General features: G+C 65.5%; 1 protein-coding gene across 3 annotated transcripts in view; it reads right to left on the reverse strand.

Annotated features, from left to right (window-relative positions):
* The window catches only part of GPSM1 (G protein signaling modulator 1), a 29,430-nt gene extending 4,042 nt beyond the window's left edge, over positions 1-25,388 (reverse strand). The window contains exons 1-11 of one of the 3 annotated variants that reach the window (XM_032261794.1): positions 25,180-25,382; positions 18,204-18,425; positions 17,108-17,243; positions 16,160-16,302; positions 15,715-15,838; positions 15,312-15,427; positions 14,564-14,719; positions 13,508-13,616; positions 12,203-12,326; positions 5,685-5,755; positions 4,707-4,883 (exon numbers count right to left, since the gene is read on the reverse strand). In XM_032261794.1, coding sequence (XP_032117685.1) covers positions 4,707-4,883; positions 5,685-5,755; positions 12,203-12,326; positions 13,508-13,616; positions 14,564-14,719; positions 15,312-15,427; positions 15,715-15,838; positions 16,160-16,302; positions 17,108-17,243; positions 18,204-18,425; positions 25,180-25,247 — 1,446 coding nt within the window. In that variant the 5' untranslated portion in view covers positions 25,248-25,382. Of the gene's footprint in view, positions 1-4,706; positions 4,884-5,684; positions 5,756-12,202; positions 12,327-13,507; positions 13,617-14,563; positions 14,720-15,311; positions 15,428-15,714; positions 15,839-16,159; positions 16,303-17,107; positions 17,244-18,203; positions 18,426-25,179 lie in introns of all 3 variants that reach the window. The other 2 variants (XM_032261793.1, XM_032261792.1) reach the window with 2 other exon arrangements.
* Positions 25,389-25,981: the final 593 nt, after the last annotated feature.

The raw sequence follows: 25,981 nt of genomic DNA on the forward strand, positions 1-25,981 counted from the left end.
GCCCCCTGCCGGCTATCCTTCCCCAGGACGTGCCACCCCCCGGCACCTGCACCTGCCCCCTGCCGGCTATCCTTCCCCAGGACGTGCCACCCCCTGGCACCTGCTGACTCCCCTAGACTTCTCCCTTCCTGTGGCTGCCAGCCCGGTCCAGGCCTCTGTCATCACCTGCCCACCCTACCCAGACGTCCTGGAAGCCTCCCTCGCCTCCTGCGCTGTGCCTGCCACGCCCTCTGTCGGCCCTGCCACCAGCTCCCTGTGTCCCTGCTGTGCTTGGCCCTCACCGGTGTCTGCGGCATGAATGAACATGGAAGGAATGGACCCGCCCTGGCCTCAGTCTACACATCCAAACAAGGGAGGCTGGCGGGTGTGTCTCCTGTGGCCACCTGAGGGGCCCAACTGAAGCAGGTCCACCCTGTGACCCAGCCTCAGGGGGCCTGGTCGGGGCCTGGGGGCTGAGGGGTGGCTGTGATGGTTCCAAAGCCCCGTCCGCCTGCCCACCAGCGCCGGCACACACTGCGCGGCCCAGCCTGTCCATCCCACAGCTGGTGGCCTCCTCCAGGCCCGCTCAGTGCGGGGCTCAAAGCTGAATGGAGTTAACAAAAGACACGATGGGCAGAGGTGCTGCCTCCTGGGTGCCCGATGCTGCCTGGAACTCCTGACACCTGACCCCCAGCCCAGGAGACAGACAACTGCTGGGACCAGCACAGGGCACAGGAGAGTGAGGTCCAGAGAAGCGTGTGACCTACCCAAGGTCACACTGGAGCAAAAAAGACCCCTGAGCTGAGCCATGGGCCCGTGGGCAGCCCTGTTTTAGGAGAGACCCCACGGGGCTCCAGGCCTTGGAGTCACTCCCCAGCTGTCACGGTAGCTCCTGTCCCTGAGGCAGAGCCGGGGAGGATGAGTTCTAGCACCTACTTCTCCCTGCAGGGCTCCGTCCTCCTGCGGCCTGGCTCAGGCCTGTGGCAACACCCCCACTGCCCCCATTCCCCAGCCAGGAGGGCGGGGAGAACTGCCCCAGGCTGCGGGGAGGGCCACAGGCACACGGGCTCTGGGAGCTGCAGGTCCAGGCAGAGGGTGGCAGTGGGGGAGCCACACAGGTGACTCCCAGGGAGGAAGTGGCCGCCTGGTCTAAAAGGGACTGGCTCTCTGGCTGTGGTGACCTTGGATACAGCTGCATCTGGCCCAAGCTGTGCTTCCCCCGGTGACCCGGGGCCCAGGTGAACTGAGCAAAGGCCCTGCTGGGAAAGGCAGGACCCATCGGGGGCCATGTCCCAGGCGCCGTGGCAGAGCCCCTCCCAGGGTCCCATGCCGGGCAGCCCTTCCCTTCCCTGAGGCTGGCGCCACCTGTCCAGGGGCTAATGCATCCCTCATGTGGGCAGGGGTCCAAGACCATAGGTGCAAAACCGTGGCTGGTATGGGGAGAGGCTCCAGACAGTTTTCAGCCCCTGAGGGGCAAGATCCTGAGCCCCAAGGCCAGCTGCCCCTGCATTTAGGTCCCAGTAGAACATGTCCAGGGGGACTTGGGGTCCCACCTCCCTGCTCTAACCTCTCCCTTGTCCCAAGCCCTGGCTCTCTCCTTCCTGAAGTTCTCAGAGTTCTTCCTCAAGTCTGACTCCAGTCTCTCTTGCTTTAGTGCAAACCCAGTTTCTCCCACGGAGGAGCGAAACATACCCTGACCAGGTCCCCCCCACCCGGCTTCACGGCGGCCCCTGTGCTCCCCCAGCCTCCACCTGTCAGGAACCCAGGTACCCCAGACTCACACAGATCACAGGCTCTCTCCACAGCAGCAGGAGCCACACTGGGTGCTTGGCCACACACAGCCCAGGCAGGACCCAGGGTGCCCAGGGCCACCACCACCCTGCCCAGAGTGCCAAGTGGTGCCGCAGGGCTGGGATGCCTGAGGCTTAAATAGGATCCTGGGCGAGGCTCAGCCCTGCTAGTACCGCCCTCTCACTTGAGCGCACGCACACGCTCAGGCTCACACACACACGCGTGCACACGCTCCTGGGGAGTGTTTACTCTCCAGCGAGTGCAGCAGCGAGCCTCCCCCCACACCTGTGGGCGGACATGCTGCTGAAGAGCCCTTTATCCAATGACACCCGGGCCCCTGGGCTTCCCTCCAGAGCTAGGCCAGCTGGGGGAAGCCACGTATTTCTTCAGCCTGACTCTGGAGGCAGGTGCAGAGGAGCTGGGTGGGCTGCTATCCTCCCCATTTGGACTCCTCTGTTTGGGCTGGCCTCCCTGCCCCACAGCCCTCAGTGGCTCCCCAGTGCCCTGGCTCGGGCCTCCCGGCCAGCTCACCTCCATCCTGCTGCCTACTGCCCCTCTGTCTCGTTCCTGACTGGACCCACACTGTCCCCAGCCTCTGAGGCCAACCCTGCCCTGCCCCTGCCCTCTGCCCCAGAATGAGTTCTCTGGACCCCCAGACCACACCCAGCTGCACCGCTCAGACCCCAAAGCCCCAGATGTGCTGGCTGCCAGGCCCCTGCACTGTCTGTGCACAGGGTGTGGAGGGGCAGGGGCTGGCTGGTCAACAAGAGCAATGGCACAGTGTCAGCATCAGCTGCACGTGACAAACAAGGACCTCAGCTCAGAGGTGAACACCCTCCCCTGAGGACCCCAGCAGAGGGGGGGGCCCACCTGGCCACCACTGCCCAGGGGTGTGTCCCCCGGCCACCCACGCAGGCTGCCACCAGGGCGCAGACGGCCCTTACTAGGGGGTACCCAAGGCCCTGACCTCAGGAAGGCCAGTGGGGTTCAGGTCAGCAGAGAACCAGGAGGCCCTGGCACGTCCTCACAGACCCGGGGACCCCGTCTGTCTGATGCCAGGATCCTGGCTGTCCCGGGCATCCTGCCCTTCGGTGGGCCAGAGGAGCAGAACCTGAGGTAGGTGGGGGCTCCTTGGCCAAGGCCTCCAGAGTGCTGGACCAGGCAGCTGGACACCTAGAACTGTGTCCCCTGGCCCCACCAGCCCAGGCCCTGGGCAGTTTACTGGGGGCACATGAGGCGAGCCCAAAGCCTCTGCTTCCTACAAAGCCACCTGCCCGTGAGGCTGGCTGACTCTGGCCTGTCCCACACACACTGCCAGCCTCCTGCTCCTTCCTTGGCGGCCCAGATATGATGGGCAGGGCTGGCTGTGGACAGGGCAGGTGCCTGGGTCCCAGTCCTGCTCCTCCTTCCAGTCCCAGGGAGGCTGGGGGGCCACTGGGACCCCCAGGAAGGCCTGACCAGGTGCTCCCTGGGATGAACCCATCCCAGAGGGTCGGGCAGTGCTGGGGTAGAATGAGGGGAAGGTAGGCTGCGGCCTGTGGTGGGAAGGACAGGCATCCCAGCCTGGCACCCGCGCACTCCGCAGGAGCCACGGGGGAACTGTTTCAGACTCATTTCTAGTGCTTGGGACCCAGCCGCCCTGCTTGGGGAGCTCCACGATGACCTCTGAACCCAGACTTGGCCTGTCTGTGTCCCTGAATGCCAACTGGCTCCCCTGTGGCTGGAGAGGCCCCCGGACAGCGGACACCTGCCAGCAGTCAGAGCCCCGGCCTGTCCCCGTGCCCCCGCTGTCCCTGAGCCTGACCCCCATCTGTGTGTCCCGAATCCGTCCCCCACACGCTTGGCAGTCAGTGCCACTGCCCCGCCCCTCCCCCACCACGGTGTGCCACAGCAATGCAGGGGCTCCTGGCGAGCCCTGAGGACTTGAGGTGGCCCCTAGGCTGCACTGCTGATGCTTGCTGGGCTCTGACCCTTTGCCCCCGCAAAGCCTCCAATGCCGCTCAGCTCGTGACCCTGAGCCCAGGTGGGGCAGGGCGGGGTGGGGCCTCCCAGGCCCTGACCAGGAGGAGCCCTGGGTGGTCCCAGCCCCTTGCTGTCCCCTCACCAAGGGCTCTGCAGCCGTGCACAAGCCACCCAGCTGCATCCCCTCCACAAGCCCACTGGCCATCAGTCCTGCCCTGGCCCCCGCCAGACTCGGAGAAGCCCCAGCACCTCGGCCAGGCTGGAGCTGCAGCAGCTGGTGTCTCCACCCCAGGGCCTGGCCGTGGGCGTGGCTTGGGGGCTTCCCACCTGCCCCTTGGGTGCCCCACAAGCCCCTCTGCTCAGGGACCCCATCAGGTATCAGAGACCCCGGGATTCCCCCAGGGATTGCGTTGGCTTCGTCCACCTCTCTGGGGCCCTGCTAGGGTACAGGCCTGACCTCACTGGCCAGAGCCTCCAAGAGCCGCCTCAGGAAGGGGTACCCCATCGGGGCACCTGTGCAGCCTGGCTCTCACAGTGGAGGCAGCCATTCCCTTTCAGGGACACACTCTTGCAACTAGCAGATGGGTCTGGAGGATCCTAACGAGGGAGGGTGGGGACTGGGGTCAGAGAGAAAGGCCACCTGAAAACTGGGAAGAGCCAGCCCCCTAACTGGTGAACAAGAGGGAAACTGAGGCCCGAGGAGAGACAGGGCTTTCCATGCAGAAGAGCCGAGGGCAGTCCCCGGGAGGCTCCTTGGTGGCCCAGGCCTGAGGCAGGCACACCCACAATGCTAAGCCTGCGGCCCTGCATGGAACCCCACCAGGGTCCCGGGACAGCCCTGCGCCAAGCACGCTGGGGAGGAACCCCTGCCTCCCGGAGTGCCGGGCCTGGCCTGGCCCCGCCGGCTGGCAGTGGAGTTGGGGCTGAGTTGCCAAGCTCTCCTCTCGGCCTGGCTCTGCCGTCGGGGCACCTACCGTGCGTGGCACCTGCACCCGTACGTCGGCGCTGTCCAGCGGGGAGTGGCTGCCCTCCCGTGGCCGCCTCTCAGCGTCGGCGCCTTCCTGGTACTTCCTGCTCCTCACAGGGAGGGGGAGCGAGTCCCTGCTGGGCCCCCGCCAGTCCCCCGAGTGCTGGCTGTCTCCATTCTGCTCCTGGGGAGGGGTAAGGCTGTGGGTATCCTGGGCAATTATGAACCCATGTCCCCTCCCAGGACCCTGAAGGGAAGGCCAGGCCACCTCCATTTCATGGACATACATAGTAGGTGCTCAGTCTGCAGGGAAGCGGAGAGGCCTGGGGCTGTGGGCCCTTGGCTGGGGCCGGGAGAGGCTGGGAGGTGGCGTCTGAGGGCCAGTGGCCTCCACTGAATGTCAGCTGGCTTACACCAGCAATGACAGGTGGGCGTCCTCCGGCCTTGTCCCGACAGCAGAGCCCTGACGGCCATCCACAACTGACCACATGCCGCACCAGAGGAACCAGAGGCTCAGAGAGATCAGGCTGCCCCAGGCCACACAGCACCCGCCGCTGGCAAGCACTGGGCCAGCCAGGCAGCCCCTGAATCTGTCCATCTGGGTTTCCTGAACCCCAGCTGGCGTCTGCACCTGGAGCAGCTATCCCCACTTTGGGTGCAGAGTCCAAGAGGGCAAAGAGCAGGCAGGAGTGGGTGTCCCTGTGTGGGACTCTGGGGGACGCAGTCACCTAGAGGCTGGGTGGGGCATGGGGGCCCAAAATGTGTGAGGACCACGCCTCGCCTGGGGCACAGCTGGCCAGAGGCTGAGGGACATGGGGAAGCAGGTGGCAGATGGGTCCACGCAGGGCCTCAGGCCAAGAAGGGCACATTTATCTCCCAGCAGATGGGGGCTGAGGTGGATGGCGGTGGTTCGGCCTCATTAACCCCGATGCCCATGCTCCGGCTGCGGCTATGCTGACATCAGTCTCCTGTGTCCCCAGCTCACCCTCTCCAGGGGGAGTCTCAGCAGGTCCCAGGGCTCCATGCTCAGCCTCTGTGTCCTCTTGGGTCTGGCCCCTGAAGACAGAGGGGCCCAGTCAGTCCAGGGCCACCCTGGCACCTCGCATCGGGTGGGCCAGGCCAGGGTCTCTGGGGAGCCAAGGAGCAGCCTGGCCATGGCTTTCTGACCGCCAGCCCTGCTCGTGGAAGCAAACGCCATGTCCAAGTGTCCTCTGCATCCCCCCACTGTACTGTCAAAGCCAGACAAGCCAGCCAGAGGGGGACAGACATCAAGATGGGGTGCACCCGGGGTGGGTCAGGTAGGGTCTGGCTTTGTACCCCCTCCCGTCCTGAAAGGGCCTGGCTCTGGACAGTGCTGTCCGCTGTGACGCACGGGGCCTCCCCCCCGTAAGCTCCTGCTGTTCCCTCTGCCTCAACGTCCCTCTTGTGGCCCCTGTGGCCCTTGGCCACCCCTGTGAGGCCACCCGATCCTCCCTCCTGAGGGTGCATCATGCTGTGCCCTGGAGGCAGGTGGGGTGGGCTTCTGGGTGTTCCCAGCTCACCGAGGTCAATCCGGGCCAGGGTGGGGGAGACAAAGGCCTCAGATGAGTCCCCCATACCAGCTCTGCCGTGGGGCCTTCCCCAGGCTCCTGTCCATCCCTCCTGGCCCTGCACTCACCCTTCTGGCCGTGTGTCCACCCAAGGGACCCCCATCTCCTCTGCCACAGTGGGGTGGGGAGGCACAGCCGTCTGACCCAACACTGGCCAGCTTCGGACTCAGTGGAGCCACCAGTGCCTGTCCTGGAGCCCCCGGACAGCCCCACAGCCAGACCCACCTCCAGGCCTGTCCTAGCACGGCCCTGGCAGAGGCAGGTGCTCAGCCCTGAGGGGCCCGACAGGATTTGGGAGTTTGGGAGAGTGGACCCTACCTCAGCCCGGCTGCTCCCTGAGCACTTGCAGGGGCCCAGGTCCAGGGCAGAACAGACCTGGCAGACCAGAAATGAGGCAGCAAACAGAAAAGAGGGGTGGAATCCCGGATGTGGAGAACGACCCCAACCAGGTAAGACACCCTGTTGGGGAAGCCTGAAGTCCTGTGGGAGGGGCTTGATGGACTATGGGAGGGGCCTGATGGCCTGTGGGAGGGGCTTAATGACATGGCTGTGGGCACTTCCCTGAGGAGGAGATGGAATGGATGGGGATGTGGCCACTATGGAAAAAGCAGCAGAACATTCCAGGAAAATAGGATGATGGTAGAACGAGGCTGACACTGAGGACCCTGTCTCTGCTGTCCCTACCCATGGCACATCTCCAGGGAGCCTCTTGCAGCCGGGAAGACCTTGGCTCTCTTCCCCTCTTGCCCACAGCCCCCAACCCCCCGTGCCCACCCTTACCCAGTCTTCCTGGGAACCAAGCATCCCTCTACCTGCAGGCACATGGGACACGAGCTGTGCCCAGGACCCCGCACACAGTGGGTGTGTGTCCGAGAGTGGGGACAGAGCCAGCCCTAGCGTCAGTGGGCGCTGTGAGAATCCCGTCCTGGCACCTCCAGACCAGCAGACTTGGCCCCATTACTACGCCTTGGAGCTCAGTGCCCTCCTCATCAGACTGGGCCGACAGGGGTGGGCTGGGCAATTCCCCTCTGCACCATCCGAGGCTGGAATGGCCCCACCTCAGTGCTCCCAGCCTCGGATGGTGCAGCCTGAAAGGGACGAACGGGGCTGGAGTTGGCGTCCTGTTCTCTGAGGGGCTGCCTGCTGCCCATCCCCACCCAGATTAGCAGGGCAGCTCTGAGGACAGCTCCCCACCCCGTGCAGTTTGGGGCCTGCTCCCACACCATGGAAATGACAGAGGGGGCACATCTGTGCCAGGGCGGGCCCTTTGGTACTTACCACACCCAGGAAGAGCCCCGCACCGTCTCCCAGCATGTATGCCTGAGGGCCTGGCTCTCCCTCTGCCAACCCCCCGCTGCTGCGGGGGCCTGACTCAGTTTCCCCACCGCATGCTCTGGGTCCCGGGCCCGGCCCGGCTGCGTCTGCCAGGCCTGGCCCTCCACCAGGATGCTGCATGGATGGGCCCAGGCTGCAGCAGTGGCTGAAATGCCCTTCTGAGACACAGCCTGCATCTGGCTCCGGGACGGGCACCCTCATGGCCAGGCACGGACGGCGGGCAGAAGGCCCGCCGCACCCGGCTCAATGCCCCCTCTGTCTGCAGAGTCGCCTGAGGTGTTGAGTCTGAGCCCCACAGCCTTGGCTGAGCTGCCCAGACAAGGCGCCCTCAGGCCCGGCCCACTGGCTTGGCTTCCTGTCTCCCACCTACGAGGCAACGTTCGGAAACTTCTCCCAGCACCGGCCCATGGCCACCTGGCACTGACTGTCATGCTGTGGTCCTCTTTTCTGTCCTCGCTCAGCTCCAGATGTTTATGTGCCGTGGCCAACACCAGCCCACTGAGCCTGTCGCTCACCCTGCGCCTGCCTGACCCCTCAGAGCAGCACCTGCCCCGCTGGCTTGGCGCAGACCTCAGCAACCCCTATTTTCAGCTGCTCCCCCCAACGTTCCTTCATGCCCACCTCTGGTCTGCGATCCAGGCAGTTCTCGCCTCACTGCAGAACCAGAGTCCCACCCCTCCCCGCGTCCCTGCGGCTGGATCACCTACCCCTCACCGCCTGCTGCCCCAGCCATGTCCCTAAGTCCCCTCTCCAGGTAGGGACCGAGGAGGGGAGTGGTAAGAGCTGGCCCAGGCCTTGCTCCTCTGCTGGGTCCTGAGGATTCCACCCCACTGGACAGGGGCCGCACACAAGGGCCCGAGAGGCCTCCCTCCTTCAGCCAAGGCCCTCTCCTTGCTCCTCAGCTCAGGTCTCCCCTGCCCCTCCATCCACCGGGCTGGGCCCTGCCTCCGGGCCTTTGCACAGGCTGTTCCCGCTGGCTGGCTGCTGTTCCTCCGTCTTAGCTCGAGGCTCACTTCTCTCCAGTTCTACTCATTGCTGGAACATCATCATTAAAGCCCTAACTTCTCATGGGATGGTGTTAGCAGGTCCTGAGATTTACATGAGGTCATGAGGGTGGAGGCCCCATAATGACCAGTAGCCTCAGGAGAAGCCACCAGCATTCTTGAGCTCCCCCTTCTTCCTCTGTCTCTCTGCTATTTGAGGACACAACAGGAAAGCACCGTCTGCCAGCCAGGAAGAGGACCCTCACCAGTGCCCCAGCACCCAGCACCCCGACCCTGGCCTTGTGGGCTCCAGAGCTGTGAGGAGGCAATGTTTGCTGCTGCTCCGGCCCGCGGTGCTTTGTGAGGGCATATGGAGTGGACAGTCACGTCCCGAAGCCCACCTGGCTGCTGCAGCCTGCCCCCCACATTCCTATCCACATCAACCCTCTGGGGCTTTGCTGCAGCCCGCCCCCCCCACATTCCTATCCACGTCCCCCACATTCCTATCCACACCTCCCCTGTGGGGCTTTTCTTCCTGCCACAGTCCTCCCTGCAGCTCGCTCCTGGGCTGCCCCTTCCTCACCTACCGGATGCTGGACGCGGCTCAGTGGTCTTGGTGCTAGTGAGGGCCCCGGCAGTGCCTGGCACACGGCAGAGGCCTGGTGACCAAGCAGCGGGCATTTACTGTGGGCCTGATGCGTGCCAGGCCCTGTGTACCATTTCCCAGGCACTGTCCCCTCTGAGCCCTCCTAGGTGTGTGGACAGAGGAGGCATCCTCCGTCTCTGTGGATGCCCAAGGGCCACTGGGCTGCTGGAACGGGAGGATGGTGCTGCAGCCAGGCCTGCCGCGCCCACCCAGGGCCCGAGCGTAACAGGCTTATGGGCTCTCAGGCTCGCTGGCCTCTCACCCCTGCCAAGCTCTGTTCCTAGCACTACTGGTGGGCCCCTTCCCCAGATGGGGACACTGAGGCATAAGTGGGTCAAGTCACTTCATCAGCTGGCCAGGGCCGGAGCCCATAGCCTAAACCGCAGGGGACGTTATGCCAGGCACATCCCTGACCCCGAGGCCACCCACTGGGACGTTCAGGGAGCTTCTTCCAAGGAGGCTGGTGGTATCCTTCCCTAGGAACTCCTGTGTACAGAACTGCTGCTCCGAGCTCAGGAAGCCCAGGGCAGGGCCCAGAGACTGTGGAACACTGTCAGCAGGGCCAAGGACAGTCACACACCTTGTGGGACACCACGGCCCAGGGGACCTGCCGAGCGCAGGGGTGGCCCTGCAGGGCTGAGGGCCGGCTTCATCCTCCTAACATGCCAGTCATGCTGCCCGAACCAAGAATGGCAGCAGAGCCTCAGAGCCTCCATCTCCTGCCCTGCATCCTTGCTGGGATGGGGGGTGGGGCAGCCCAGGAGCAAGTGTGGGAGGCCGGGGCCTGTGCCTTCTGGCCAGGGAGGTGGGGGCTGGGAGCTGTCAGGGTCTCACAGAGGCCACATACCCAGAGGAGCTGGACAGGGCCAGCGGCTGGCAGGGAGGTGCCCCCCCAGTCACACTTCTGGGGCCTCTCTGCTGGGTGGGGGGCTCGCAGAGGGCGGTAGGATTAACACGTAGCCTGAGCCCCGCCAAGGCTCTTCGTCCTCCAGCCGCACACAAGTCTCCCAGTGTTTATCAACTTGACACCAAACCCACCGGCGCCCACGGGCCACGCCCATCGCAGCAACGCCCCGCCCCGCCACGCCCATCACAGCAACGCCCCGCCCCGCCCCCTGGGTGAAGCCCCTCCCCCGATGACTTCCTCCTTCCCGCCCCCGCCCCGCCCACAGCTGGCTGGGCCCCGCCCTCCTGTGCCCCCAGCCCCCGCCTCCCCCATCCGCACGGCCAGGCTCTGGGGCGGCTCTGCACCCCCCTTCCCTCCCGCAGCACGCAGATCCACCCCGCGCTCCGCACCTGCCGAATGGGGAGGCTGCGTGGGTCCTTCCGTGGCGCCCCGACCCGCAGCGCCAAGTCTCCCGGCCTCAAGGCCTTGCCCCGGCCAGACTCACCTGAGAGGGGGTCTCCCGCCCCCGCCCCCGGCCACCCAGACTCTAGGGGTGCAGCCGGCCTCCCGCAGCGGCGTCGGGGCTGCGGCCCTAGCCAGGAAGCAGGGCTGCCCTGGGTGGGGAGGAGGACCCTTCCCCAGCCCTGGGGGAGGAGGCATCGCCGGCTGGAAGGGGTCCCCCACAGAGGAGCCAGGGAGGGACAGAAGCTGCTTTGTCCCAGCGTCCTCCCACTCCAGCCCCCCTTTTCCTTGGCTCCGAGAAAGAAAACGTCAGGAGGAGCCGGAGCCTTTCCAGAGCTGGGCCCAGCCCTGCCCCCAGTTGCTGCTGGGATCCCAGATGGTGGTAGTGCTGGGTCAGGGACACAGGAGGGGCACTAGAGATCTCGGCAGAGCTCCCCACCCTTAGAAAACCCAGGCCATGGGTAGCTACAGGCCTGGACATCCTGGGGGGCACATTCCAGCCCATCCTCACCCACCCACTGCCATTGGTCACAGTACGCTGTCCCACAGGCTCGCTGAGGGCCCCAGAGCTATGCTTCTTCCTGTCCTCAGCCTCTGTGGCAGCTGACATGCACCCCCAATTTCCCAGGAGAAGTCATCGTCAGAAACCAATGAGCATTGTCAAAAACCAGGGGGACGGCTGGGCATGGTGGCTCACGCCTATAATTCCAGCACTTTGGGAGGCCAAGATGGGAGGATCGCTTGAGGCTGGGAGTTTGACACCAGCCTGGGCAACATAGTGAGATCCTATCTATGTAAAAACATTTAATTATTAAAAATAAAATAAGAAAAAGAAACTGCAGAGGCCCAGTGCCATCTCCAGGACTGGCATCCCCAGCCTGGTCCTCAATAGGCTTGGGGGCCCCAGGTGTGTTCTGGGCAGCAGACATCCCTTCTCAGGGGCTGGGGCTCAACTCCCGGCAAACTTAAGACCCTTAGGGGTGAGGGACACGGGCGGGGTGGCTGGCTTCCCCAGGCCTGCCCCTCATCCTCCTGCCAGCTGCCTCAGGAAGTCAGCCCAACATGGCACCACCCCCATCACTTCTTAGTGTATTTGCTTTACAGAGGCATGTGCTGTCGTGTGTCTGCAGCACTGCTGACCTGCATGAGATACCAGCGGCCCAGGAATGAGGTCACCCCGTGGCCTCGCCTGGCCTTGGGTCTTGCTGGATTATGGCCCCAGGCACATGGGGCTCGCCCAGCCCAGCCTAGCCCTCTGGCCTCCCAGCAGCTCTCCCCGACCCTGGTATGAGGATAGACGCTCTCCCAGCACCGAGTGCTCCAGGGGCAGCTGGGGGTGGGGGCCCTGGAGCGGCCAGTGGGGCAATAAGCGGCCACCTCCTGTCCTTCTGCCAGCAGCCCAGCGGCGCCACTCAGGACGCGGGTGGGAGGGGCTCAGGGTGAACTTCAGGCCTGTGCTGTCCCTGAAGCCAGGAAGAACCAGCTTGCAAGGGGCATTTTCTGGCGGCTGCCCCTTCAGCCATGTTGGTCCTGCCTCTATCCCATCCCTCCCCAGCTCCCCATCCAGTCGGTGCCTGTGACTCCCACAACCCTAGAACTCACCCTGGGCCTCATAGCCAGCCAGGTCAGGCTTCTCTGAGGCTGCCGGGCTGCTCAGGCGGCTAAGCACCAGCTGCAGCTGTGCCACGTTCATGCGGGCCGTGAGCTCCCCATGGCGGTCCCCGATCTGTGGTGAGTGAAGCAGGAGGCAGAGTGGGCAGGTGTGGCTGGGGGCCCTGCTTTGGGCTCCAGGGGGACCGCGATGGCCCTCAGCACACCGTTCCTGACCTTCTGGGTGGCCTGAACCTGTCACTGACCCCTGGGCCTCTGAGGGAACCAGGACTCACTGTGGCCCCTGAGGTGGAGTCTGGGGGTCTGTCCCTGGGTAAGGTGGTCCCACAGGTCCTCAACAACCACTAGTCCCACCTGAGAGATGCTTGGGGTCCTGGCCGGCTGGCCGAGAGAGGCGCAGTGGGCAGGGCCAGGCCCCTTGCCCACTCCTCATGGGATGGTGTCAGCAGGTCCTGAGGTTTACAGGAGGTCATGAGGGTGGAGCCCCATAACGACTAGTAGCCTCCGGAGAAGCCACCAGCGTTCTCAAGCTCTCCCTTCAAGGGGTCTGGCCCTGCCCACTGCGCCTCTCTCAGCCCCTGCCGTGGGCACCGAGGCTTCATGGGGGACCCTCCCAGGAACATCCACATTGCTTGGGAACCAACAGTTTGCTTAAGTGGAAGAGGGGGTGGCACGGGGGTGGGAGGACTGTCATGCAGAGCCCTAGAGGGCCCTGGAGGCTGTGGCCTGCACTCAGAGGGACTCGGGGGCTGCCTGCCGGCCGCCAGTAAAACAACTCTCCAGATGAGGCCTTTGCTGGCCTTCACGTGCCTGCCCCTTCTCCACCCTCGCCCAGGCGCCTGCAGGCCTCCCCACCCGGCTGCCTCCTGCCCGGGCTGTGGGTCAGCAGGGCTGCCACTGTCTTCAGCATGGACAGACTCTGGGTGTGCAAAGGGTGGAGGCATGGGAGTGTACGGACAGGCCAGGAACTGGGAGGCCCAGACTTCACCCGTGACGTCCCGCCCTGGCTGCAGGGGGAGGGTGCTGGTGGGCAGAGCCCAGAGACCCTGTGCCACCTCTCCAAGGAGGAGGAGAGCTGCCCAGGAAAGCACCAGCTGGGGGGCTGCAGGAAAAATCCCTGGGCGCAGTAGACAAGTCACCAGCAGGCCTCGGAGGGACCTGGCGGCCAGGCGGTTGCAATGGGCCTGGAAGGATGGGGGTAGTCCAGGCACGCGAAGGCTAGATGGGGGCGGAGCGGACCTGCCCTCTGGAGTGGGCTGGACGGTGCCCGGGGCCTCTGGTGGCAGGCTGGCTCACCTCCTGGGAGATTTGCAGGTGCTTCTTGGCGAAGGTCAGGGCCTGCGCCGGGCGCCCCATGGACACGTAGGCATTCCCCAGGCTCCAGCACGCCCGGCCCTCGCCCACTCTGCCAGAGAGGGAGACCGAGTCCATACCTGCCCTCTCCAGGCCTGCCCCCAGCCCCGGCTGCAGCCCCTGGTGGTCAGGACCCCAGCATGACCATAGCTTCGAGGGTCATCGGGGGCCCCCAGCCAGGACCTCCCACAAATTCTGCCACCTTCAAGAAGCCCCAGTCAGCTCCGCCTTTTTCCTTCCCGTTAAAAGGCTTAGTGCACAGAACCCGGCAGCCCGGCCTGTGGCTGCCTCTGCCTTCCAGGCAGCTTCTGGGCCCTGGGACTCGCTCGCCCCCTGGCGGCCAGTGAGCCTCCACCCCTGCACTCCCTCCACCCCTAGAGGCACCCCCAAGTCACGGGGTGGGGGATTGTTTTTATATTTGAGGGAAATGCATCTAACAGGAATTTGACCATTTTCAAGTGGATGATTCAGTGGCATTTTGTTCATTCACGCCGTGTAACTGGCACCTTTGTTCCAGAACATTCTCATCACCGCCCCACAAGGGAAAACCTTGGGCTGCTTTTAAGCCTCCAGGCAAGGCAGCCTTCCAGAAGACCCCTCCTCTCCGCTGCCTGTGAAAAGCCACAGGCCTGTGGCTCTGAGTCCCTTGTTCTGGCCACCACCCACCCCAGACGCACACAGGACGGTGCTTAGGGGCCTGCGGTTGGCCAGCTTGTCTCTCCACAGAGACTGATATTTACATACATACACGGGTGGTGGGGGCCAACAGGGTGGCAAATTGAGCGATGGGAGGGGGACCCCACCCCCTTGTGCCAGGGGTCAGCGGCTGGCCCAGTGTCCACACCATCTGGCTCCGTCCCCACAGCAGCACTGGCCTGCCCGGGTCGCACCATGGTCAGTGACACAGCAGGGGATGGGACCCAGGCCATGTGGCCCGGGCCACGGTAATTCAGCCTGTGGGCTGGGCCGGGTCTGCCCGCTGTGCCCGAGCCCGCTCACCTGTCGGCCAGCTCCTGGGCGATGAGCAGGTGCCGCAGGTGGTACTCAGCCGCACGCTCGTAGTCCTGCAGCAGCGTGTAGGTGTTGCCCAGGCTGTAGCAGGCCTGCGCCTCCACCGCCTGGTCCCGGAGCTGCCGGGCCAGCTGCAGCGTCTTCCTGCGCAGAGTGGCAGGTCAGTCCCCGGGGAGGAGGGTTCCAGGGTGAGGAGGGGTGGAAGGAAAGAATGGGGACCCAGCCTGCCGATGGTCCCCTGCCCCGGAATCCCGCTGGGGCCCCTCTGGGGTCAGGCTCATCCCCATCCTCAAATGGCCACAGAGCCTGACTGCTGGCCCCAGGTGGACAGGGGTCCTGTCAGGCTCTGGCAAGTCGCCTGACCACCCTGAGCTGCCACTCCTCCCTGGAGGACCCAAGACTGCTGTGCCCACTGCTCGGGCTGAGATGGGGTTAAGTTTAGCGCTGGGTCCAGGACCCAGTGCTGACAGCCAGGCTCCACCTGGCAGGCACTGCTTTGTGGCTCAGGCCAGGGGGCAGATAGCCCAGACCCCCCATAGGCCGGCTCCTCCGCTCCCACCTCCCCGCAAGCGTTGTCCGTCTGCCCTTCCTGGGGCAGCCTAGAACCCCACCTTGGCTTCCAGGGAGGGGAGGGAAGGGGAGGCAGTCAGACTCCTGCCTCGGGGCGGGCACCTCTTTGGCCTGGCATCCAGCCCCCCTGGCCTGCTGTCTACTGGGAGGTGTGGGGACCACCTACTTATAGTACTCGGCGGCCACGTCGAAGCGCCCCAGGAAGACGTGGGCGTTCCCCAGGTTGCTGTAGGCCCTCCTCTCGGCTGCCTTGTCTCCAAACTCCTTAGCAATGGCCAGGCGCTGCGGGGACAGATCCAAGGCCAGGCGGTCACAGAGCAGCCCTGGGGCCTGACATGGGTGGACAGGTGCTGCCTCCCTGCTCGGGTGGCCGGCCACATGTCTGTGGGTCCGAGGCAGCGGCCAGGAGCCTCAGAACCAAGTGCAGATGAGGCCAGGGCTCGGTAGGGGGTGCCACTGCCCAGCCACCCCACCCCACCCTGCTTTCAGGGACCACCAGGGGGTGGCCCAGCCCTGCCCCTGCAGCAGCCCAGCCCCTCCGCCCCGTCGCCCGGCCCAGCTCAGCTCACCTCCTTGTGGAAGGTTGTGGCCTCCGTGAAGTTCCCCAGCAAATAGTGGGTGTTGCCCAGGTTGCCGTAGGCCCTGCCCTGTGCCGCCCGGTCACCCAGCTCCTTCACCAGGGACAGGTTCCTCCTGGGGGCCGAGTGCCTCTGAGCCATGTCTTCCCAGCTCAGGTCCTCACCCACCCCAGGCAGCCGTCAGGGCCATGCCCCGGAAAGAGGGTGGCTAGGGTAGGCTCCGGTGTCCTCCAGCTCTGAGGTCCGTCAGTCCCTGACAGGGGCAAGCTTGGGGTAGGGAGCCTACAGCTGAGAAGGGGGGGCTGGGCACACCTGGCTGTCACTGCCCTGGGGCTGCTGGGAGGTGTGGGGCTGGGGCCAGGGGTCTGGAAGTGTCGGTGGAACCCAGAAATTCACAGACCAGCCCCGGTCCCTGGGCTGGCCCTGCCCCACTCACTCATAGAACTCGGAGGCCTTGCACAGCGTCTCTCGGACGTCGGGCGGCAGGTGCCCGGGGTCCTGAGTGGCGTTCCAGGACAGCTGCTTGCCCTTGGCGTGGTACACATTCCCGATGTTGTAGAGGGCCCTCGCCTCCCCGACCTGTGTGCAGCATGGAGGGTTGGGGCATGCCTCCACGGCCCCCCACAGGATAAGCAGAGCCGGGCAGCCGGTGTCCTCACCGTCCCAACTCCCTACGGCGAGGACCTTGGGGGATCCCACTGAGTCACAGACTCTGAGGCAGGGGTGGAGCCCTGAGGATGGGACACCAGGGAAGCCAGGCTCCGTCATTCCTCGCCATCCCTCCTCCTCTGCCAATTGATGTGGCCAGGACCGTAGGTCCTCAGCTCTGTCCTCTGAAGCCCGAGGCTGAGAGCTCCAGCTGGGACCAGATGCTGCGGCCTCAAGCCCACTCAGCCAACTCCAGCTGCTCGATGGGGGCAAGCCACATCCCCCCAGCGTCGGTTTTCTCGCCTCACAGGGCCACGGAGGGAGGTCAGCAAAGCCTGTCTTGGGTCCAGCACAAGCGGGGACAGAGCCACTCTCCTTGCTGTCACCACCCCCATCGAGCTCAGCCTCCCACCACTGCAGCCCAGAGCACCCCCTGCCTCCTGCAGGGCCCCTCAGGGAGTGACTGGGGGTGTGGACAGATTCAGGGGGAGGTCACTGAGAGGAGCAGCAGAGCTGAGGGCGGAAGCCGGGGGCCTGGGCTGCAGCGTCAGCAGGCGCTGGGCGGGCTGTTTCGGTGGCCCACAGTCTCCCATGTCCTATAGGGTTTGGGGACCGGCCTCCCTGTCATTCCCTCCCACGAGGAGCTGGATGAGTGGCGTGTGACCCGCCTGCCCCCACCCCGGATCTCAACGCCGGCGGGGCAGGGTTGGGAGGTGCCAGCCCGACCAGCACCCACCTTGTCTCCCTGCTCTTGGGCAATGCTGAGGTGGCGCTGGCAGCACACGGCAGCCTCGTCGAAGCGTCCCAGGACCTTGAGCGTATTACCCAGGTTTCCGCTGGCCTTGGCCTCCCCCATGCGGTCACCAATAGTCCTGGACAACAGGGAGGAGTGACAGGGGCCAGGCAGAGGACTGGGCAGGCCCCTGGGCCTGGGGCAGGGGGAGGCTGAGCATGGGGTGGGGCAGCTGGGCCTCAGGGGCCAGCCTAGGGCAGGAGGGCTGGGGTCTGCAGCTGTTAGGGTCTGGGGAGGGTCTGGGGGGGCCTGACGGTGGACTAACTTCCTGCTAACTGATTCAGATGACACTTGCTGCGCGGCCACCGGCCCCGGACACTGGGCTGGGTGCTGAGGAGCCCGTGTGAGCTCACTGGCCAGTGCGGGAGRGTTGCTCTGAGAAGCTCTGCCCGGCTGAGGGGTTAGGGCAGCTGCGGGCTGAGGAGGAGGGCGCTGGGCAGGGCTGAGGGGTCAGGGCAGCTGCGGGCTGAGGAGGAGGGCGCTGGGCAGGGCTGAGGGGTCAGGGCAGCTGCGGGCTGAGGAGGGCGCTGGGCAGGAAGCGTGCTCCTGGGAGGTGTGGACTGGCGGCTGGGCCCGACTGGAGACCCCAAGGGGTGGTGGGGAGCAGAGGGAGGGTCAGGGAGACTGGAGGGGGTGGCGTGGGCAGGAAGGAGGCTGTGAGTGGGAGCTTGGGGTCAGGGGGAGCAGGGACAGCCCTCACTGAGCACAGGACCACACCTCACTGAGGGCAGGACCGCACCTCACTGAGCAGCTGCTGGGAATGCGCCAGGAGCCGGGGGCCAGGGAAAGGGTTCCAGACGGGCCCCGCAGTCACGTGTGCTCACATGGCACTCGGGTCACAGCCCAGGCGCTCAGCGCAGACACACAGACCTACTCATGCCTGTGCGCTGAAACCCAGCCCCTGCAGGAGCCCCGGGGCCCTGGCCACCCTCCAGGTGAGGGTGTCCCCACTGCGTTCCCTTACACCCTGCTCTCCCGTCCCCTCCTCAAACTTTAATGCGCAGGAAGTGCCCGCCCACCAGCAGGGCTGCCCACTCACTGCGCCAGCAGGAGGTCATGCTTGTGGTACTCCAGCGCCCGGCCGTGCTCCTTCAGGTAGAAGTAAGCGTTGCCCAGCTGGCTGTAGATGGCACTCAGTGTCTTCAGGTCCTCAGTGCCCACCTGCACGGCGGCCTCAAAGAAGGCCACGCCCGCCTTGAAGTCGCCCGCCTTGCACAGACGCTCACCCTCCAGTGCCAGCTCCAGGCACGACGCTTCCATCCTGTGCCGAGGTACTTGGTGTCATGGCTCACCCCTGGCAAGGTTGCCCCGGGCCTGAGTGCCTTCGTGGGTTCAACACAGGTGACGCCCCTAGCTATGCTGGGGCCCCCGCCACATCTGTGCTCACACAGCTGAGTGTCTTTTTGGGACAGGCTGGGAAGCAGGTGTGGGACCCAAGGCACCCCACCTGGCACTCCTCTGCCAGCGCCTCCTGTCTGCCCCTCGCATGGCCAAGGTCAGGAACGCCACTGGGGCAAAGGTGTGGGTCTGTGACCCCGGCAAGACCCTTAGGCCCAGGGGCTGGTGCTGGAGGGGGCGTGGCCCAACACCCTGCCTTCACCCAAATCCCAGTGGTATGGGCTTCAGGGGCCAGGCACCCCCGCCATCCTCCTGAGCGATCATGGCTGCTGGGAGAGGCCCCCAGTTCCCACCAGAAACAACTGAGGCTCCTAGATGGTGTGGGGGTATGGGGGTGCTGAGGAAGGCCACATGGGGGTCGGAGGGGTGGGGATCTGATCTCAGCCCCTCCCCCACTCTGCATCCTTCGGAGGACCCTTCACCCCCAAGCTCTCCCAGCCAGGGCCTGGGGATTCAGTCAGCCTCCAAGCCTCCAGGGGAGACAGGCAGGGGTGGTGATGGGGGGTGGGCGGGGCTGGGAGGTGTGCTGAGGGTTAGCCAGTCCCAGCCCCTCTCCTCCTGGTCCCCGACCGACAGAGCTAAGTGCTCACTGGCCGCTGTTGGCCGGGATGGGCTGAGAACCCGCTGTTCTCGCACACTGCCCGCCCCTGGCCAGTGCTGCTGTGGGAAGATGCGGATGGTGGCCTGTCCCAAGACAAACTCTGCCCTGTGAGCTGTGCCCAACCCCAAGGGCCCAGGCCCCCTCTGAACACCAATGCCCTGGCTGGCCCTGGTCCCCCACCTTCGGACAGGGACTTAAGAGAAGAAGCCCCCCACCTTGGGCCCTGCACACCCCCAAGGACCGTGTGCATCAGCCGCCACCCTAGCTCGGCTCACCAAGGGACCCCACCCTGGGCCTTGGGGAGCTGCCCTCAGCATTCAGCTGCCGGGGAGGGTGTGGGGCACTCGTGGCTGCCTGGCTCTGCACCTCCCTGCTGCCTGCCCGGGGCTGGATGTGACCCTGGGCCGGGTGTCCTCCTCCATCCTACTCTCACAGGTCACGTGGGCCTCAGGCTGCCCAGCCCTGGGGTGGATGGTTCTGGGGGGAGGGCACAGCCAGCAGATGCCATGGGGTGCCCAGTGTGAGCGGGTGGGCCCCCATCTGCAGGGTGCCCCCGAGGGTCAGAGGGTGAGAGGCACAAGACTCAGCAACCGGGCAGCTTGGGGGGCCCCAAGAGGCGACAGAGCAGAAGGGAGCCCCGGAGAGCACATGGTTTCAGAGACACGGGCAAAGGCCCCCCCAGCTGCTTGCGGCCAGCGCTGTCCTTCCTGTTTGCTTTCCACTGCTTTTATTTTTCATTTTTAAAACTTATTTTGGCCGGGCGCGGTGGCTCAAGCCTGTAATCCCAGTACTTTGGGAGGCCGAGGCGGGTGGATCACGAGGTCAAGAGATCGAGACCATCCTGGTCAACATGGTGAAACCCCGTCTCTACTAAAAATACAAAAAATCAGCTGGGCATGGTGGCGCGTGCCTGTAATCCCAGCTACTCAGGAGGCTGAGGCAGGAGAATTGCCTGAACCCAGGAGGCGGAGGTTGCGGTGAGCCGAGATCGCATCATTGCACTCCAGCCTGGGTAACAAGAGCAAAACGCGGTAACCCCCGTCTCAAAAAAAAAAAAAAAAAAAACTTATTTCACCATTATTATTTTTAGAGACGGGGTCTTGCCCTGTCGCCCAGGCTGAAGGCAGCAGTGTGATCTCGGCCAGGCCTCCATCACCTAGGATCAAGCCATCCTCCCGCCTCAGCCTCCCGAGTACTGGGACTGCAGGTTTGCACCCCCACCATGCGGCTCATTTTTTTTTTCTCTTTTCCTTTTTTTTTACACTCAAGACTTGCCATCCAGTAACTTTTTTTTTTATTTGGTAGAGACGGAGGTCTCATCATGTTGTCCAGGCTGGTCTTGAACTCCTTGCCTCCAGCAATCCTTTCTCCTCAGGGCCAGGGCCTCCCACCCACCACCTGCCAGGCTTCTCGAAGCCACCTCACCCATCCCTCTGAGAATAACTGTCCGGATGCCACGTGGGTCACAGGAGCCCACGGTCGCCATGGCAACCAGCCAAGCCCCATCCTGGGGCCAGCGCCACGCACGGGGCTTCTCAATTAAGGCCCACTTGACCCACCCAGCCGCTTGCCAAGTGGTCTCGCTTGGCTTACTGCTCCTCCTCCAGGCAACCTTGGAGGAGAGGGGCTTCAGGCCTGAGGCCTGGGTGTTGGCAGAGCACAGGCCAGACGCTGCTGCTCCGCAGATCTGATTATGGGAGCTGCCTCCCACCTCCCTCCCAGCCGGAGACGTGGCATCCGAGGCTCAAGGCAATGAGGTTTCTGGCCTCGGAAAGACCTGGGCCTTAAAGTCGGGGGAGGGGAGGGTGCACTGGGGCTCTGTCATTCTGCACCTCCAATCTGGGATCCAGGCCGTGCAGCCAGCCCCCTGCAGCTGCACCAGTTGGGGTACCCCCCCACACATCCCAAGACGGCCTCCAACCACGCCCTGGCACCCACACGCATGTGCCCGCCCGCCGCTGCCCGCGCACCTCTTTCTCTGCAGGTTTCGCATCTTCTGGACGTAGAGCCATAGCTCCAGGCCCACGGGCAGCAGCAGCGGGCGGGGGCGGGGGGCGCCATACACCACCTTGCACACCGCCTTCTCCGCCAAGCTCAGGGCCAGAGGCAGGCCCTCCACGGCAGCAGATGGCATCGCCAGGCCGCGGGCCCTCCTCCCCCACGCGAGCCCTCGTCCCACCACGGCCATGGGTCCTGGGGGGTGAGCTGGCCTCAGGGTTCCCTGCCCCCTGACCTCCAGGGTGGTCGTTTAACGCTCGGCAGTCCCTGCTCAGGGACCCCCGCCCCGCCCTCTAGCAGGTGCTTGAGGCCTCCCCAGGCTCTGATGGGGATCAAGGGATCAAGGACGGCTCAGAGGCTGGGTCAGCATCGTCAGCAGCGGGGTGGGGAGCCCTGGGGTAATCCCGTCAAAGGCTCCTCCGGGGACCGGGACCAGCAGCACTGTCCTCCTGCCCAGTCTCCGGCCAACTCCTCTGCAAACGTCTATCTGGTTCCCAGCGGAGGCTGCTCTGCCCCAGGAGCGGGCTCACTCAGGAGCGCCGGGCGCATTTGTGAATGGAAAGAGGAATGCCGCCCAGTGTGTGAGTGCCCCCGGCCCAGGGCTGGGCAAAGCTGGGATTCTGGGCAGCGGCAGCCCCTGGCCCCCTCCCGGTTCTCCTCCAGGTCCCTGTACCTCCTCTGCTCCACCCGTGACCCCACCTAGCACCCTCCCCAGCCTCCCTGGCACCAGCCCACAGTGGCGGCATAGGGCAGCAGGTGTGGGTGGTGGAGTCCTCACCATGCCAGCCCCTGGTCCACTGGGCCCTCTGTGCTCTCCCTCACCTGACCGTCCAAGGTGCACACAGAGCCCCAGGTCTAATGGAGCCAGGGCCACTCAGGGCCTGGGGGGGGCCGCTCCTTAGGTCATGGGGCTTGGGAGGCACGTGCTCCCCCAGCCTGGCTCCCTTCCTCAGACTCCCCTAGCAACCCCCACTCCGCCGTGTCCTTCTCAGCTGGGCTCCAGCTCCTCCAGCCACCTGTGGTACAGGAGGAGGCTCGAACCCGACAGAGGCAGGGGACTGGGAGGGGCGAGTCCTGTCCCTGAGATGCCCACGGGGTCTGAGCGGAGGCAGGGATCCAAGGACAGGTGGGGGTCTCAGGCCCTGGGCCCTCTCCTCCCGGCCTGGAGGCCTCATGGGCTCAGGGTTCCCACTCAGGCTGGGCTATTTGTCCATCTTCAGGACAGCTTGGCCAAGGGGTGGGGCAGGGCCCAGAATGCCTCTCCCTTGCTCAGCCCCCGTCAACAGACTGAACCCCCAAACCCTCCATGGTAGCTGGAGTGCCCACTACCAAGGCCAGCTTCCAAGCCAGCCCCCCAGCTCCTACCACCTGAGAGCCGTGTCCCTCAGCCCCAGCCCTGCCAACAGAATTGCCACCTGCCCCTCCCCAGGGCCATCACCGACACGCTGGCCCCTGCGCAGATGCCCAAGAGACCCCGCTCACAGCTGGCTCTATATACCCCATCCCCCCAGCCAGACGCTCCTGGGGAAAACCACACTGACTCCCTTTCAATGGCCGGGGGAGGGGAGAGAGTGAGGGTCAAGGACCGGGTTGGGAGCATGGCAGGAGGTGGAATCCCTGGAGGGGGAAGGTGAAGGTCACCAGGCCATAGGACGCGCCTGGGATCAGGCTTGCCAAGAATTCCTAGGGCCCATGGCTTTCCAGCAGCCCGCCAGAGATGGTGCCCAGGAGGGGGACAGGGGAGGGGGGAGGGACAAAGTGAGAGGGGGTACCATGGTCATGTGGGCAGAGGAATTGGGGGGGCAACCCACATCTGAGGATGTCCCATCTGGGAACTGGTGGCGGCTGCTTGGAAGGCGCCTCTAACAGGGTCACCCCAGGGGGGTTGCCCTACTGCCCCCTCCCCGTCCCACCCCAGGGAGCACGCAGCTGGCCTTAGTGCTGCTGGGAGGCCAGGAGAGGACCCCACAGGGCATCCCCACTTTCCGGGACCTTCTCAGCTCTGGCCTGTCCTCACCAGGCCCCTTCACCTCAAAGCCCTGCTCTGGGCCAGGGCGGACCCCGTGCAAGTGGGCCAGAGTTCTGAGCACTAACTGTTCTGACTGAGCCAGCACCCAGGGCCCCTCCTCCGAGCCCGTCTGGGGACGTGGTGGGTTCACAGGCACATTCATGACCTCTCTCAGTGTGTCTTCCAGGCACAGTCCCCCATTTAAAAACCGGAACTCCCCTCTCCAGGAGGGAATGTCAGCGTGGAAGGGGGTGGACGGGGCAGGGGAGACCTTGGGCCCACCTGGAGCCACATCCACACTGAGGGACCCGGATGTAGCCCCATGAAGTGTCCACACAGATCCCAACCACTTCCAGGGCACCCAGGCCCACCGCCCACTGCCCACGCCAGCGGGGGCTGCCCCTGGTACAAGGAGTTCAGGAGACCGGCAACTTTTCGCCTCTCCAGCCCCATCGTGACAGCAAAGGGCCCCGCGGTTCGGCCCACAGCTTCCACTGGCCCAGCACGCCTCTAGGCACCCAGGCCCACCCCTCTGAAGCCGGCTCTGACCAGGAACCGCCTGCCCAGACCTGGCTTTGGCTGCGTGGTGGGGTGTAGACTCCCCGGGGGCTTCCCCAGGTCTGGGCCTGAGTCAGCCCTGGAGGTCAGCTGGACTCCCTGCTTAGGGGATGCGAGGCTGGGCCTGGGGTCCCTCTGAGTGGTCCCTCGGCACACTGCCCCTGCCCAGGGCTGGCTCCTGTTTGGTGTGTCCCCGAGGGACCCCAGGCTTCCAGATGGATCCTGGAGAATGCCCAAGCCTTGGTCAGCTGTGTAGGGCCCACCCAAGGCTAAGGTCCTGGACACCGGGCTCTCACAGCTCCACACACACACTCACTCACGCACTCCAGCCAGGGCTGCCATCGACCCCTCACAGCACAGCTGCCTGAGCACATGTGGCCCCGCACAGCCAATTCCGAGGGAGCCCTTGAGAATCCTTTAGGGCAGGCCCCTGGCAGCAGCTGCCAGCGAAACACTCTCATGCCCCTCCCCTGTGTGGGCCCTGGAGCCAGGCTAGGGGACTCGCCACTCCATCCAGGACCACACAATGGGGCCGTGTCTGGGACCAGAGCACAGGGCAGACCAGAGGCAGCGAGGCCTCCGTCCACCGCTGCCAGAGCCATGTTGTGGGCGCCCCAGGCAGGGGCTTGCTGCTTGGCTGGGGCCACAGAATCCTTGGGACCCAGGCTAGGCTCCCCCAGGGGTCAGCAGCTGGGACCCCTATCAGGGAGGTCTCCAGATTTAGGGATGTCCAGAGGACAATGGTGTCCCTCCCACTCTGCAGAGCCAGGCCTGCCTCTGAGGGCTGCCACCCGTTTGCGAGCCCCCGTCTGGACCTTGGGGCCGTCTGGCTGTGCCTGAGACCCGGCACCACTCAGCCTTGCTGGAGGCACCAGGCACCTGTCCTGTCTGGGCCCAGGGCACCCCTCAGGGAGTCACCAGGCAAGCATGACGCCTAGGGCAGGGCCACTAGGCGTCATCCCCAAAAGGCGTGGGGCACAGAGCCCAGCCACTGGATCACCTGGGAATGTGCCCGGAGGGCAGATGCCTTTTCAGGCAGGTACACACCCACCTGGCTGGCTCCGACCCAGCGGGATCCCACTGGGCTCATGGAGCGATGGTGAGGGGCAGAGCCCCATCCACAGCAGTCAGTCTCTTTGGCCATGATGTCCCTGAGCCCCCCGGGCATGGCAGGGCCAGGCTTGGGGGTCAGCTCCCCACAGTGCCCCTGCCAGCTGCTGGGGCAGTGCGGCTGGAGAAGCTGCCCGCACCCCCCACACACCCGCCCCCGTCCCCTTGGCTTGGGGGAAAGAGGGCTGCAGGGGACGCCCACGCGGGCCACCCGCCGGGCTGGGCTCGGCCTGGAGGGAGGGGCCGTCCCCGGCCACGCTGCGCGCCCGCGGGAGCCGCCTTTGTTCCCGGCTGCAGCCTCCCGCGCGTCCCGGCCGGCCGCCCGGCCCCAGCCCGTCCTACCTGGAGTAGAGGCGCCTGGCGGCGGGGCCCGGGAGCTCGTCGGCCGCGGACGGGGTCGGGCCTGCCATGGGTCGGGGCGCGCGGGAGCCGGGGCGCCCCCCGCGCCGTGGCCGTCCGCCCTCTGCCCGCCCCGCTGTCCGCCTGTGGGTCCGCGCCTGGTTCGCCTGTCCTCCCGGGGGAGGCGCCGAGGAAGTGATGTGCGCGGGGCGCCGCCGCCCCTCCCGCCGCCGTGGCCGTGATGTCAGCGCCGCCCGCGCGGGGAGGGGGCGCGGACCGGGCGGCCACCGCGAGAACCTCCCTCTGCGGGGGGCGGGGCGGGCGCCGGGGGAGGGGCGCCGGGGGAGGGGCGGCGCGGGGCGGCAGCGCCCCGGGAAGGGGCGGGGGTGCGGCTCCCAGCCCCCCCAGGTCGAGTGCAGGGGAGAGGGCCGGGGCCTGGCCTTGCTGCGGGTTCCCTGGCGGCTTCTGGGCGCCCGCGGGGGTCCCGGGGTCACAGTGCAGCCCGGCTGGCCTCAGACTCCTTTCACCCACAGGCTGCCTGGTGAGCCCGGGCCTCGCCAGCCGTGGAAAGGAGCGGCTGAGCCTCCTTGCCTTCCTTGGTGGGCGCCGCCCTTCCCCGGGGGTCCTACCTCCTCTTCCGCGCCTCAATGCACCCCTTCTCCAAACTCCGCCTCTGGCCATGGGGTGCACGCGGTGGGGATGCTGCCTGCCTTAGAGAAACCGGGCGCTGATGACAAATACAGGCTCTGCTTGGCCTGTGGGACGGTGGTAAGCCCTCCCACCTCGGAGACCCTGGGTGGCCACG

Source organism: Sapajus apella, unplaced genomic scaffold (assembly GCF_009761245.1).
Source record: "Sapajus apella isolate SASKATOON/1434 unplaced genomic scaffold, GSC_monkey_1.0 scaffold126, whole genome shotgun sequence".
Classification (NCBI taxonomy): domain Eukaryota; kingdom Metazoa; phylum Chordata; class Mammalia; order Primates; family Cebidae; genus Sapajus; species Sapajus apella.